The following is a 13,130-nucleotide window of genomic DNA, read 5'->3' as shown; positions in this document are numbered from 1 at the left end:
GTCCAATGTCTCTACTGCCTCCCAATAGACCACCAAAAATGCACCATTTTATAGGATTCACAGATAATTTGACTTTAATACACTGAAAACAACATGTAACTTATCAAAACACCACACTATAGTGATCCATGTCCCTCGTATCAAAGTCTACTAGGGGCCAATAATGTGTCTACTGCCCCCCAGTAGACCATCAAACAAACCCCACAGTTACATTGCAATGTCAGATTACTCACATTGTTGAACAGATAGTAGATCATTGGCCTCCAATCCAATAGACATTCAAAAAAAAAAAAAAAGATGCTATTCCTTGCCAAGATGTTGGCCAAATGTAGAAGCCACACTACAGTTTCCCATATTAACCGAATCTCCAGAACCCACTTCCAGCAAAAACCCAATTCCCCATAACCATGTCGCTGACACAGTGCTCAGTCTCTTCTTCTCTTTCTCTCTCTAGACCTACTCTCTCTCTAGAATTCGCAATCGGCGACATTGCTTCGAGAATCTCTCACACATCGCAATCGTGCTAGCAGGCGGGCCGGCGCTCCGATTTGATCGCAGTAAGTTTCATTTTTTTTTACTTCTTCTTCTTCTTCGTTTTTCACGCTTCTGTTTTCGGTTCTTTACATTTTGGTTTCGATTGGTGCTCTATACGTGAATCTGGGTCTCCGTTTTGGTAGAGTTTTTGTGATTCGAATTCGACGAACAGGCATGAGAAAGAGAAAGGCGTCAATGTGCAGGTTCTTGTGCGTTGCAGGTGAGTCACGAGTCCGAGTTGATTGAGTCGTTGTTTTGGACGGATCTGTGGTCAACATGTCGCCGCCCGGAGGTGGGTGGAGAGAGAGAGAGAGAGAGAGAGAGAGAGAGAGAGAGAGAGAGAGAGAGAGAGAGAGAGAGAGAGAGAGAGAGAGATATCTATGAGGGGGAGGAGGGAGAAAATAGATAGAAGAGGGGAGGGGGGAGAGAGAGATGAATGTAATTTGTTAATTAAAATGAGGATAAAACTGTCATTGACGGTTAGATTGGGTAAATGAGGTTAAAAAACTCTTGGTGGAGTAAGTGGGCAATTTTTATGTTGAAATTGGGTAAGTGGTCACGGCCCCTTTTTTTATTAATATATTATTATTTTTTAAAATATAAAATATGAAGAATTTCTAATACAATTTTTTTGCAGAAATCTAAGGGACAGTCCACCACCCAAGATTCTAAGAAGCATTAAGAATTTTGATAACGTAACTCTACTTTTGGTGATAGTTTTCATGTTGTTTTAATATTTTATTAATATCTTATGAGGTATAATGATATAAATTTAATATTACTATTTAAAATTTTAAAATATTTGAAATTATAAATGGGTCGGATTAGCAGATTGGGTATCTATTAATCAGGCGGATACGGATTTGGATCGAGCTATCAGTGATCCGCCGGATTAACGGAGCGGGTTTGGAGGAATTTTTTTTGTAAGTAAACAGATTTGGATTTAGGTCAATCCGATCCAAATCTGATCCATTTACAGGTCTAAATACCAAGTTTGAATAATTTGTGCTTCCAAAATAAGTGAAACAATTACATGTTATTTTTATTTTGTTGTTAAACTCTTGCCGGTCAAAACTGAGCTAATGACATGCATACCCCTGTATTGAAATGTTTTGCTGAAAATATATAACATTCTGAAATGTCGCACTATTTCACATCAGTCTAAGGAGGGTGTATTGTATTTGGATTTGTGCAAATTTTTTTTTTAAATGACAGATTTTTTGAAAAGCCCACAGACTCTTTAAAAAGTTGGTAGACTATTATGGATTTCTTAAAACCATTGATTTTAGCAACAGACTTTTATTGATTCATGAAAATCTATATATTTTATTATGAATGACTTCTACAGATTTCATAGGATGTACAAAATATAAAAAAACAAAAACAAAAACAAAAACAAAAACAAAAACAAAAACAAAAACAAAAACAAAAACAAAAAACAAAAAAAAATAAAACAAATGCAGCCCAAACACAAAACAAAATAATAACTTGTTGTCTCTTCAATGCTCCAGTATCTTCTAATAGAAATTGACTCAAATAAATGATCGTTAGTCTATCTAGGAGTTTGTTCTCATTCCTAATCTCCCAACAATATAAATATACAATATATATCATTTGATGTTTATGATTAATTATTCTCATCAATTTTGTTTTCGCCGATTAACATATATTGTAGCAATATTGGTCAATGTCTTGATCTATAATCAATCAATTGAAATTCAATTGTTCAACCTTTTTTTGAACCATAATATAAATTCAAATTAATGAGAATAATTAATTAATAAGATGAAATTTAGTATGGTTCAAGGTATTAGGGTTAGACCACAATATTTGAGTTTTAAGGTTTCATAAATCATTTTTACAACCCCCTAAAAATCCTATAAGGATTTTTTTTTTTTTTGGAAATTAATGAAAACTTCATTAATAATTACCAAAGGGAGAAAACCCAATGGGAGGAGCCCAAAATAAGGCCCAATTACAAATAAACCCAACAAGGAAAATTACAACTCAACCATAATCCACATGGATAGGGCAAAAGAGTGTAACTCTAAAAATTAAATAAAACATCATCTTCTACAATAATAACACAACCGCCGCCGCTGCTAGGAGCCAAGAGGTCACGAGAAGTGCCAAATCAAAGGGATGAGAACCGAAAAGCCACTGCCAGGAAAATCCCAAAAATGCATGTCCATACAAAACCAAAGTTTAAGGGGATGAGAGAATGGAACCAACACCAAACAATAACTAATCTCTAATCCACCAAAGAGACTCAAACCAGGGAGGAAACGAAACCACTGAAATAGGACAGAAGTCAATAGCAAAGAAAAAATCCAATGGTTAATGGGGGTGAAACACCCATGCGTGAGCACCCATACACCTCTATGTAAGTGTTTCTCACTTTTAAGAGGTAGTGATGACTGACGACAACCTTCAAGGAGTAGGCCTTTGGTAGAAGGAGGGGAGCTGATGTGAGGTACTGGATGAGAGGAAACATGGAGGTTTATGGATCTGAAAAGTTTTTGGAATGGTCAGCAGAGAAAGGAGGAACCAGTTTAGGGACACTGTAAATACACAAAATCAAAAGCAAAATGTGAGAATTGATCATAACCTCACCGCACAATGTCATGGTCAAAACACTTCCTTTCTTGACCCGCTCCCAAGGATAAGCAAAAAGCATCCGAAGCTCTTCCAGACGCTCGCCTCCTGAAACTGAAACTCACCGCTCGGATAGTCCTTGTTATACATAAGAAGGGTGATGTGACTCTAGCCTCTACATAAAGTCAAAAAGATCAAGAAGGCAGCCTTAATATATTGGCAATAATAGCACATGCTTTTTATTATTATTGACGGTCTACTTTTACAAGTAACACTAGCCTTTGGCGGCAAGCACACAACTCATTGGCAAGGCTCTTTTCCAACAGAAAATGAATCAAGTTTAGCAATCAACCACAAGACGGAGACAACAAGTGCATGAAGCAATAACAAAGAATAGACTGTGAGAGCAAAAAATAAAAAAATTGCACTAGATTACCTTTTAGGGTGTAAGTGGATCCCAGCAGAAAGTTGCAGTTACTGACGAACGAATTAAAATAACATAAACCCGGCCGCATAGAACAAAACAAAAATGATGTGGTCGAAAAGTCTGGAGGTCACGAATAGTCTAGAAGTCTGGAATATTGTTCAAGCCCATAAGCTTCAATTTGTATCTCACGATGACTGGAATACCCTCTTGGTAAACCCAAAATGGGCGAACCATACAAACCTGAACAATACATAAAGAAAGAATTAGAAAAGTAAAAGCTAACCATATTCAACCCAGACACCAATGAGTGTGGCCCCGTGCGCCAAAACAACAAAGGAGGATCTTCGGAAGGTAGATTGCGCATAAATGCCCACAGCAGGTAAGAAATCATTGCTGAATTAGCTATCAGGAGCAGTGGCGGATCCAAGATTTGAGACTTGTCTAGGCTAATTAGAACAACCACTCTTTTTTTCTTTTTTTTTTTGCATAAACCCAGACACTATCACCAAAACTCTAAAAAAAAATTCTCTAATATGCAACACAAAATGCATATCTTTAAATAAAAAATAACCACAACATAATCAGGAGAACATAGATGTATCAAAAATTCAAAACAGGAGAGATCGATAGAGTTTCATACCTTGTTTACGAGAAAGCAAAGGAAAGATTTTTGCTTTGGAGATTCCTTGGTCTACGTCGCAGACTGAGGCTACTGGACAACAAGGGGTGAGATTTTCCACAAGAAGGGAATTTGGGTGTGGATTGCTTGAGGCATTTTGCTTTCCAAGAGAAGTAGTGTGAGGCTCTTTGTTGCTTTAGAGATTCCTTGGTCTGCGTCGTAGACTGACACTATGCCAAAATGTGCTTCAGACGACATAAGTTTTGTTTTATATCGTCTGAGTTTTTCAGACGACATAATTTTTTTTTGTGTTGTCTGAATATAGACTAAAACCATACTCGTTCAATTTGAAAAAATGGTGAGCATTCAGACGACACATTTGTGTAGTTGTAAAATATGATGATTTCCTATCTCAAAGATCGCTTCATTTTGAAAATATGGTTAGATACAGACAACACTTATATGTTGTTGTAAAATATGGGGATATTTCAAATCTAACCCTAAGAGAATATTTGGAATTCCCTCCAAAAAGTTCTAGTCCTTTCCCTCTCAAAATGCCGAGACCCTAGCTGACTAGTCAATGGGGGTGATATTCAGACAAACAATTGTGTTGTGTGAAGAAGGTGAATTTCACTTTTTTTTTTTCCCAAGTCGTTTTTGGCATTACTACACATTTACTCCTTCCCATCTCAGCTCACTCTTTTCAGCCACATAAAATCCCCATTTTCTCTCTCCACCTCTCGTTTGCTTCCCTGAAACCCAAAATCCCTAGAATCTCTCAATTCAGAAATTTTGTTCAGATCCAGTCCCCAGAACCGTGAAATCAGTTTGAATAACACCATTAGTGAAATCAGAGGACTGAAAAGGAGCGTGAGACTGGCCTGTGAATTCAGTCCTCTGTATTCGTGTCTATCTCTTAGAAGCCAATCTTTTCTTCTCTCATCTCCCCTCTCTCTTCCGCTCCCTCACTTCTGCCCCACTCCCCACCACCGATTCTCCCCACCCATCATCTCCGCTGTCCAATTCCGCCACCCTCACGCCCTCCCCGCCGTCCAATTTGAGGGGGACGAATGTTGAAAAGGTTTTGTTGTGAGTTGTGACTTAGGAGTGAGTGGATTGAGTTTTGAGGGAGTGAGCGAACTGCAAATAATGTTTAGTGGTGGTTGCTCTCGTGTCTCGAATCACCTACAGTTGCGAGACCGCGACCTCCGCCGCCGCCACGAACCCCAACTTGGTTTTGGGTTCGTCTTTGCCTTTGGATTGGGTATTGGAATCGCTGGGCTACGAGTACAACGCTCTCTCAAATCCTTGTCTGCTTGTAGAATCTCGTCCTTTCGCTCTATCATTCATTCCAAGTCTCCTCCCGACATTCCTGCACTCTCTCACTGTTTCAGGTACTTAATTACTCCTCCATCCCTTTCCACTATTTATGTTCCCGTTCAACCTTTGCTATTATTTATTCTGATCTTTCTTCGATATATATAGTCTATCAAATAATGAAATTGACAACTTGTTTAGAGGTAAGACTAGTATTTGTTAAGACTTGTGGGGCAACAAGTAACCCATAGTGGGTTATCATCTTTCTAGTCTTATTGATTCAATGGAGAGATACAATGTAGGGATCAGTGTTAATCAATTGATTCAGTTGTGCTTATCATGGTTTGGTTTTGATTTTTAATCCTTCAGATACACATACATGCAATGTATGTAAATATTTTGTATGTGGTCAAACCTCTGATTCCTTTTCTTTTGCAAAGCCAACGAGAAGACGAATGCGAGCTTCCCTTCTATGTATTGTCCTCAGTGGCAGGTTTCTTTCTTTCCACCTGTTTCCCTGTTTCATTTGTTCACCAGCATGTTCGTCACATTATATAAAGAAACTTGTTGCTAAGTTGTGCAAGTACAGGACTAGTCTATCTGTAAGAACCCTTTTGTGTGTTGGAGCCGGTGAAATTACTCCTAGCTGATTCATCAAGCACTCTATCACACTTCTTTTAGTAGCTTCATGACTAGATAACTTAGAGACACCACTTTCAAAGTACTCTACTAAGCTCAAATTTAAAATCAATTAACCAACTGCTGAGCAGTAGAAACTAATACAAAATCAGTGTAATACAACAAGCTTTGCATACCCAAGTAATTGCAATGCAAATCCTTTTTGTTGACATAGAACACTCTCGAGTCTTGTGAAATTGAGAGAACTTCTAAATTTCTCCTTTCGATTCATTTGCACCATTCTGATATTGCCAAGTTTTTTCGGTCACTTAGCAAGTTGTATCACTGCACTCCTAACATTCTTTCACTAAGTTTTCTTTATATATGTATAGGCTTTGCATATGTGCTTTCTGTACTGAAAATTTATAATTGGTATAACCATCTGCTTAGTTAAGCATATTTATCTTAAGCCATGCACTTATTATTTCTTTTATTTTGGTATTGTACCTAGGAGGAATAGTTGCACTGGGAAAATTTGATGCCCTTCATATTGGTCATCGAGAGCTTGCAAGTTGAGCCTCAAAGGTCGGACCTCCATTTGTTTTTATCATTTGTTGGAATGGCAGAAGTACTGGGTTGGGAACCTAGGTGTTGATATGGATCTTGATATACATCTTCAAGATCCATATCAATATCTTCATCCATAGTGAAGCTTTGTCGGAAAAAACAAAAGGCTTCATCAAGTCCACCTCCACTAGAAGATGTATTCTTCCCTCCTCCCCACTAAACTCCGCTGCATCCTTGACGAGCTTCTAACCAGTCTGATGCAGGGGTTAGTTTGAAAGGCTATGGGAAATTCACGAACGTTGACCCAAAGTCCCAAACTATGCAACAGAACTGATGTTATGGAATAAACACCATCATACGACCAGAGCCGACCCTGAGATTTTCGGGGCTCTAGGCGAAAAAAAAATTGGGGCTTCCCACCAATATAAACCCATTTTCAATTGAAATATTGCCATACAAATGATACAATACCATTATCATAATATTAAACTCAATTTCAATTGACAGTCGGCAAATCAAAACAATTTTCTTTAATCTCAACTATAAAATTGGATTCAGTCAACTAGTCCAGTTGGTTGTTTGCTTAATTCATTGTTTTGCAGTCTCAGACTACTAAGACTAGCACAAATAAATAACTCGAGATTAAAAGGAGAACGAGAGACTTAATTACCTCTCCCACCCAAACACAAACTTAACATAAAATTATCATCACCCAAATACAAAATTGAAGAACTCAACCCCTTCTACCCAATTAAAACAGAACTCGTCTCCTGCTACAGATAATCAGATAAAACAAGACTTCAATAACTCACAACAGGCTTCGATCTGTTTCTACCCAACTGAAGAAGAACTCGTCTCCTTCTATCTCCTCAATAGGAGAAAGAGCCGAAGAGGCATGGTATTGGAGCAAGATAGACTTAATTATCTGGACAAGTTTCGTTTGAGAAGTGAGAACGAGAGAGATTCAGCAGTAGAGAAGAACAAAAATCACGTACAGAGCTACAGGCGTACAACAATGAAACAATAAAATACATTCCAGATTTATATATATATATATATATATATATATATATATTAATAGAAGTTATATTTTTTTGGGGCCCTTGAAACTGGGGGCCTTAGGCCTGTGCCTGTTAGGCCTATGCCTAGGGCCGGCTCTGCATTACTGCATACAACGTCAATAGCACTAGAGTATGGTCAAACCCCCCATGGACCATCTCAGATGATCCGACTAGGATAAGAGGCCTCAGAAAGGGTAATCAGGAAAGAATTCCCATGTTCTTAAATTATGAATGACCCATTCAATATTCAAGCATGCATGAACATGTCTTTGAAGGAGCTCTTGTAGTGAGAAGTTTTCCCACCAAATAGCACTGTGAATGACGCATGCCATCTCCCTTTGAATGACAAGGGTTCACGGGCTTCTTACTATCAGCTAGAGCCAACGAAGCGGCCAAATGCACTGCCATATCATAAACAGATGCCGTGATCACAGTGAGAGATTAACATTGCTAGAGAAAGAGATTATGCTGCTGAATTTGGGTTTAGAGCCTCTAGTCTTGCAAAAGTGACTCGCCTGGCTGTCTGTGAATAATTTGATGTAAATTGTAGCCAATTAATAAACTTTAGGATATAAACAATGAAAAATAAAGAATTCTTTTTTATGTAAATTGTGACTACACAAGGCTGTCACAATAAATTTTTATTTAATATATATAAAATACAAATAAAACTGCTAGCATCTACCATTCTTTTTGACCGAAAAAGAAAAGAAAAGGATAAGTATGTGTGATTCTCACATAAAAGTTGGAGTACAGTAAGAAATAAAAAAAACACGTGAATGTTGTGGGGGCTTTCACCCTCACAAATCACAATTCACAATTCACAATTCACATGAATAAAACGGTCCAAATTCCTATATTCATAATATCTTGAGAGATCATTGAAAGGTATCTAAAATTATTATTTCCTAGTCCTAGGAGGCCAGCCAAGGACAGTGACCCCCTAGCCTCCCCCTTTTTCTAATAATGCACTTTTATTTTAAGCATCTCACAAACGACAACTAAACAAAGCAAATCCGGGGCATATTAATTTATTTATCCATTTTGTAACACCTCACACAAAACTTGTCCCTAGGACAAGTATTTGTTATTAATTTATAGTTTATTAAATTCAAACAGGGAAGACTTGTTAGGTCCTAACTAGTTTAGGGTTTAGGGATTTTTAACTTTTTTTTACATTTATGTATGTACGACATTATAGTTTAATTTTGTTTGATTCAAGGAAATTTTATTAAACTCAATCAATAGAGTACAATGCATGCCAACACTATCCCCAAAAGAAGATCAACATCCAACGCAACTAAGTTGCTTACCGCATATCATATAGCCAAGGAGGACAAACTGCCTTACGGTACATAAATTGGATCATCTTTAATGCCTTTCTTGCTAGACCATGAGCTATTTGGTTGGCTTTTTTGCACACATGCTTCTAAATTATTACTTCAACCTCCTGCAGCAACAAACAGATTCCGTTAATCAAAAAAAAAAAAAAAAAAAAGACTCCCTTTAAGACAACTTATTAAAATATCTAAACCAGTTTAAGATAATTAATTAATAATACTAAGAGCATCTCCTTCAATTTCCAACTGTGCTATGTCCAGCCGTTTACCACGACACTACAGTTTCATAATATGTATATTTTGATTTTAAATCATTTTTTAAAAACAATATTCATAAATGAAAATCCATTTTTCATGAAATTATATCAAACAGATGGACGATTGATCATAAAAGTGTTAATCTTCAACAAATTTGCCTATTATTCGATATAAATATATGAACTGATAATTTCCCATTTGGAAACTTTGCTTTTGATAAGTTTTTTTTAAAAGTATATTTAAAAAATGGACGGTTCCAATTATACGGTAAAATTTATACAAACAGCAGACATTCAATCTGCTGGTCTAGTTTCATTCACCTAAAAACTTTTATGGTCTAAATGATTTCTATAACTGCAGGCCAAATCCAATGCACCGAAGCCTAACCAGAGAAAGAAATGGCGAAGAACCACAATCCAACTGGTTACAAATGCTCCGCCTCCCTGGCAGCCAGCAACTGCTGAAGCACCTCAAAGGCCAGATAAAGGGGCACCAGAGGTACCCATCCCTATGAAGCTTCCTCAAGGGGCAGATAAAGGGGCACCAGAGGCACCCATCCCTATGAAGCTTCCTAGGGCAATGCGATCAGCTGCATCAAATGGTGGCAACTTATTTAGAGAAAGGAATTCTGATAAAGCAGATCAATCTGGTGTCAATAAGGAGGCCGGTGTTCCTGCTCCAAGAAGTCCTCTGCGGCAGAACAAAACATCAGATGAGAAGGAGAACTGTGGCCTTTAAATATCATTTCTCCTTAGAAGAACCGTGGCATTATTTATACCATTAGTGGCGCTAAGCTGTGAAGCTGGAGATGTATGTCTAGTACCGATGATGTAGGTTAGTTGATTCACTTGATTGTGTTCAAGGCGGCTAGTAATGGCCAAAGTACTGCGGCTAGGAGGATTGATCAGTCCCAAAAGCCTTTGAGTTTCTGTTTGATTGCTGAAGAGAGATGTAGATGCTTAGGTGTTTCTTTGGTGTGTTTAGATGGTCCTCAGGAGTGTTGTTCAAGTTACTACCTATGCACCATTGAGAGATATTGCCCACATTAATTCAATCCAACACATTGTTCATAAATTTGTTATGCAATTGGTCTTGGAATTATAGCATATGTAGTCACAAAGCATTTGCAGGCGGTAAACCGAAAAGAAGGTATCAGACTATCAGTCCAGCAGCACTCGTTGACGTTGTTCTGTACTTCTGCCTGCCCATTTGCCCATCCCCAAATTAGTTGATATGATGATCTTCAGGCTAAACATTAACAAGTAAAAGATATGATTAATGGACTACAACAGAAATTATGAACTTTGTGAGATGAATGCATCATGACATCTAAGAAAGTAAGGGCATGCTCACTTGTCAATGTTGAGGTGAACAATAAGCCAATAAGGTGATGAGTTCGATTTGATTGTTTCTATTAATCCGATTGAACTGTGCTCAAGCTTAAAAAGCTCAGAGTGGGCTCAGATTAAATAATTTTTCCTATACTCCCGTTCGGCTCAATTGTGTTACTAGATTCGTTCTGGTTTGTTTTTATGTAACAAATTACCAGTAAAATATATAGTTCAATAGGTTATACAAACTTGTGAATTCTTGTAACTAATTTGGAGAATGACAAACGAACTAATGGACCTCATGGTATACAATTTATTATTGTGGGAGATTCTCAAAAGCACCGACACTTCATATTGATGCCGTGTTGCATGTCCGAGAAATTGTACCATGGAATCAGTTGTACCATCACACAACCATCCAAAATTACAGCTTTCTGATGCCAATAAAACCGAAAATATGTAAAAATACCTATTCTAAACTTTATGTATATATACAAAATGCAAACAGACAGGCATGCACAAAATTGCTAGAATCATGAAGCCAAGTCTTCCAGCAAAGAAGTTGTAAAGGTACTTATATTTGAATCTTGTTGCAGGGTGATGTCTCAGGATTGGAAGTGAAATCCCGGGACATTGGATCAACCATTTCAACTCCATCGAAAAGGAAGAGTAAGAAAAAGTCTGAATTATCTATGGCATCACAATTGTCAGAAGCAGAAGAGCGCGAGCGGGGTTTCAATGGCAGGGGGCGTTGGAATCAAGTTCGGTCTCTTACAGATGCCAAAATTTTGATGAATCATTTGTTCAACTTAGCTTCTTCCTCCAGGTAATAGATTCTATATGACATTGGAAGTTCCCCAAATAGAAACAATTCTTCTAAATGATGTGTAATTGTCATACACTCCCTCATACTTTGGTATATGACTGAAAACAAGACTTCTCCTGCTTTTCAAGGTGCCTGTTACGAGATAAAGAAGTTGCATACAGAGAGAAGGATTTGGAAATAAGAGATTTGAAGGAAAAAGTTGTAAGCCTCAGTAGTTCGCTCAGGAAGTTGGAGAATAAGAATGCTCAACTTATGCATCAGGTGAAGTCTACAGCTATATTGAATACAACTTTGAGTAGAAAGGAGCACTACCAAACATAATTCATTTATGTTACCCACTAAAATACTCATCTTGGTCTTTTTCTTTGCGGACACATTTGGTTTTGGAAATTTTTTTCCCTTTTGGTTTCTAGCATTAGAGAAACCCTTTAACTTTTTTTTTATTCATGAATGCTAATTCTAGTTTGGTTAAGCTTTTATTGCAACAGAACTCAGCGTTGAAGAAATCTGAAAATGGACACAAGTAAGTGCAGTGGCATTCCCTTTTGAAAGCTTTTTTATTTATTTATTTTATTTTACCTTCATAAGACCATGTCTGTAACCTCTCGTACATGTTATAAACTACCTATTTTCATTATGAACTAATTTCAGTTGATTGAAAAATAACTACTAGTCTTTATTCCTGTAATTCACTCAATTACTACCTATTTGTTCTAATATATCATCCCACAGAAAATCTTCCTCCGGTATTCCATGATCGTCTCCAATACCCATTTGTTGTAACATTTCCTCCCAGAGGAAATCTTCCTCCGGTAGTGGAATAAGCATTCCATGATCGTCGCCTGATTGAACCTCGGAAACAAAGTGTTGGAGTCCCCATTCTGCTCCCCCATTCGTTGTCGCTTAGCTTGAGGTTGCTCCTTGTTTGTGTTCTCTCCATCATCACAGGCATAATTGTTTTCAAGAACGTCTTCCTCTTCACGTTGTTTTCTCCTCTTTTTGATCTTGGCTTTGGGTTCACCATTTTTTCGTAGCAGACAAAGAACATAGTCTTCCACCTTTTGTTTCTTGTCTCTGAGTGATGGATCAAGGTAGAATTCATACAATATCCAACAACCGTTGTGCTCCGATGCTTGGTTCTTGTAAGTAAGTCTTTTCTTCAAGCCAACCACACGACCAGTCTCCAGAGATTTTACTGGCTTGCCGGAGTCGTCGCCCTTCCAGGTGCCATTGCCAACGGTCCGGCGTATGCGTGTGTCTGTGGAACTCATCGTCTTGTGTTGGGTGAAGAAGTAGATGTCCTTGTTGAGCCTCAAGTCGTTTGGTCTTCTGGTCTTGTAGGCCTCCCATATCTCCCAAGGTTCTTGGTGACCGTAGAGGTCGCAGTCGAACACCACGCGGTTTCTGCCGGGCACCATCTCTCCGCTCAACATGGGCTTAAGGTAGAAGAGAACTAGTTCGTCCTCCATGGGGCAGAACCTCTCTCCAGGAAGCCGATTGCCTCGGCTCTCCTCCACTGCAAACTCTTGCTGCATATTTCTTGCTTTTCTTGGTTTGGGAAACACTTGTTTGATCGAGGAAACAAGATATATATGAGTAGCTAGCTAGGGTTTCGATGGATGAATTTATAAAAACTA

The 13,130-nt window shown here is 38.0% G+C and overlaps 1 protein-coding gene and 1 non-coding gene across 2 annotated transcripts; one reads left to right on the top strand and one right to left on the bottom strand.

The window, feature by feature from the left end:
* Positions 1 to 11,354: 11,354 nt before the first annotated feature.
* Positions 11,355 to 12,019, top strand: LOC112178186. The gene is made up of 3 exons (XR_005804088.1): positions 11,355 to 11,493; positions 11,622 to 11,754; positions 11,982 to 12,019. It is a non-coding gene; the product is annotated as an uncharacterized LOC112178186 (transcript).
* A 187-nt stretch (positions 12,020 to 12,206) lies between these two features.
* On the bottom strand, positions 12,207 to 13,028 carry LOC112178185 (NAC domain-containing protein 83). Its single transcript, XM_024316370.1, has one exon. It carries the CDS (start codon positions 13,026 to 13,028, stop codon positions 12,207 to 12,209), a length of 822 nt encoding a protein of 273 aa, XP_024172138.1.
* Positions 13,029 to 13,130: the final 102 nt, after the last annotated feature.

This window comes from Rosa chinensis, chromosome 7 (assembly GCF_002994745.2).
Source record: "Rosa chinensis cultivar Old Blush chromosome 7, RchiOBHm-V2, whole genome shotgun sequence".
Classification (NCBI taxonomy): domain Eukaryota; kingdom Viridiplantae; phylum Streptophyta; class Magnoliopsida; order Rosales; family Rosaceae; genus Rosa; species Rosa chinensis.
This window is presented reverse-complemented; position numbering and strand designations above follow the sequence as displayed.

Bases quoted from the DNA above. Each gene is read 5' to 3' on its own strand.
- LOC112178185 (XM_024316370.1), bottom strand. From the start codon at position 13,028: ATGCAGCAAGAGTTTGCAGTGGAGGAGAGCCGAGGCAATCGGCTTCCT.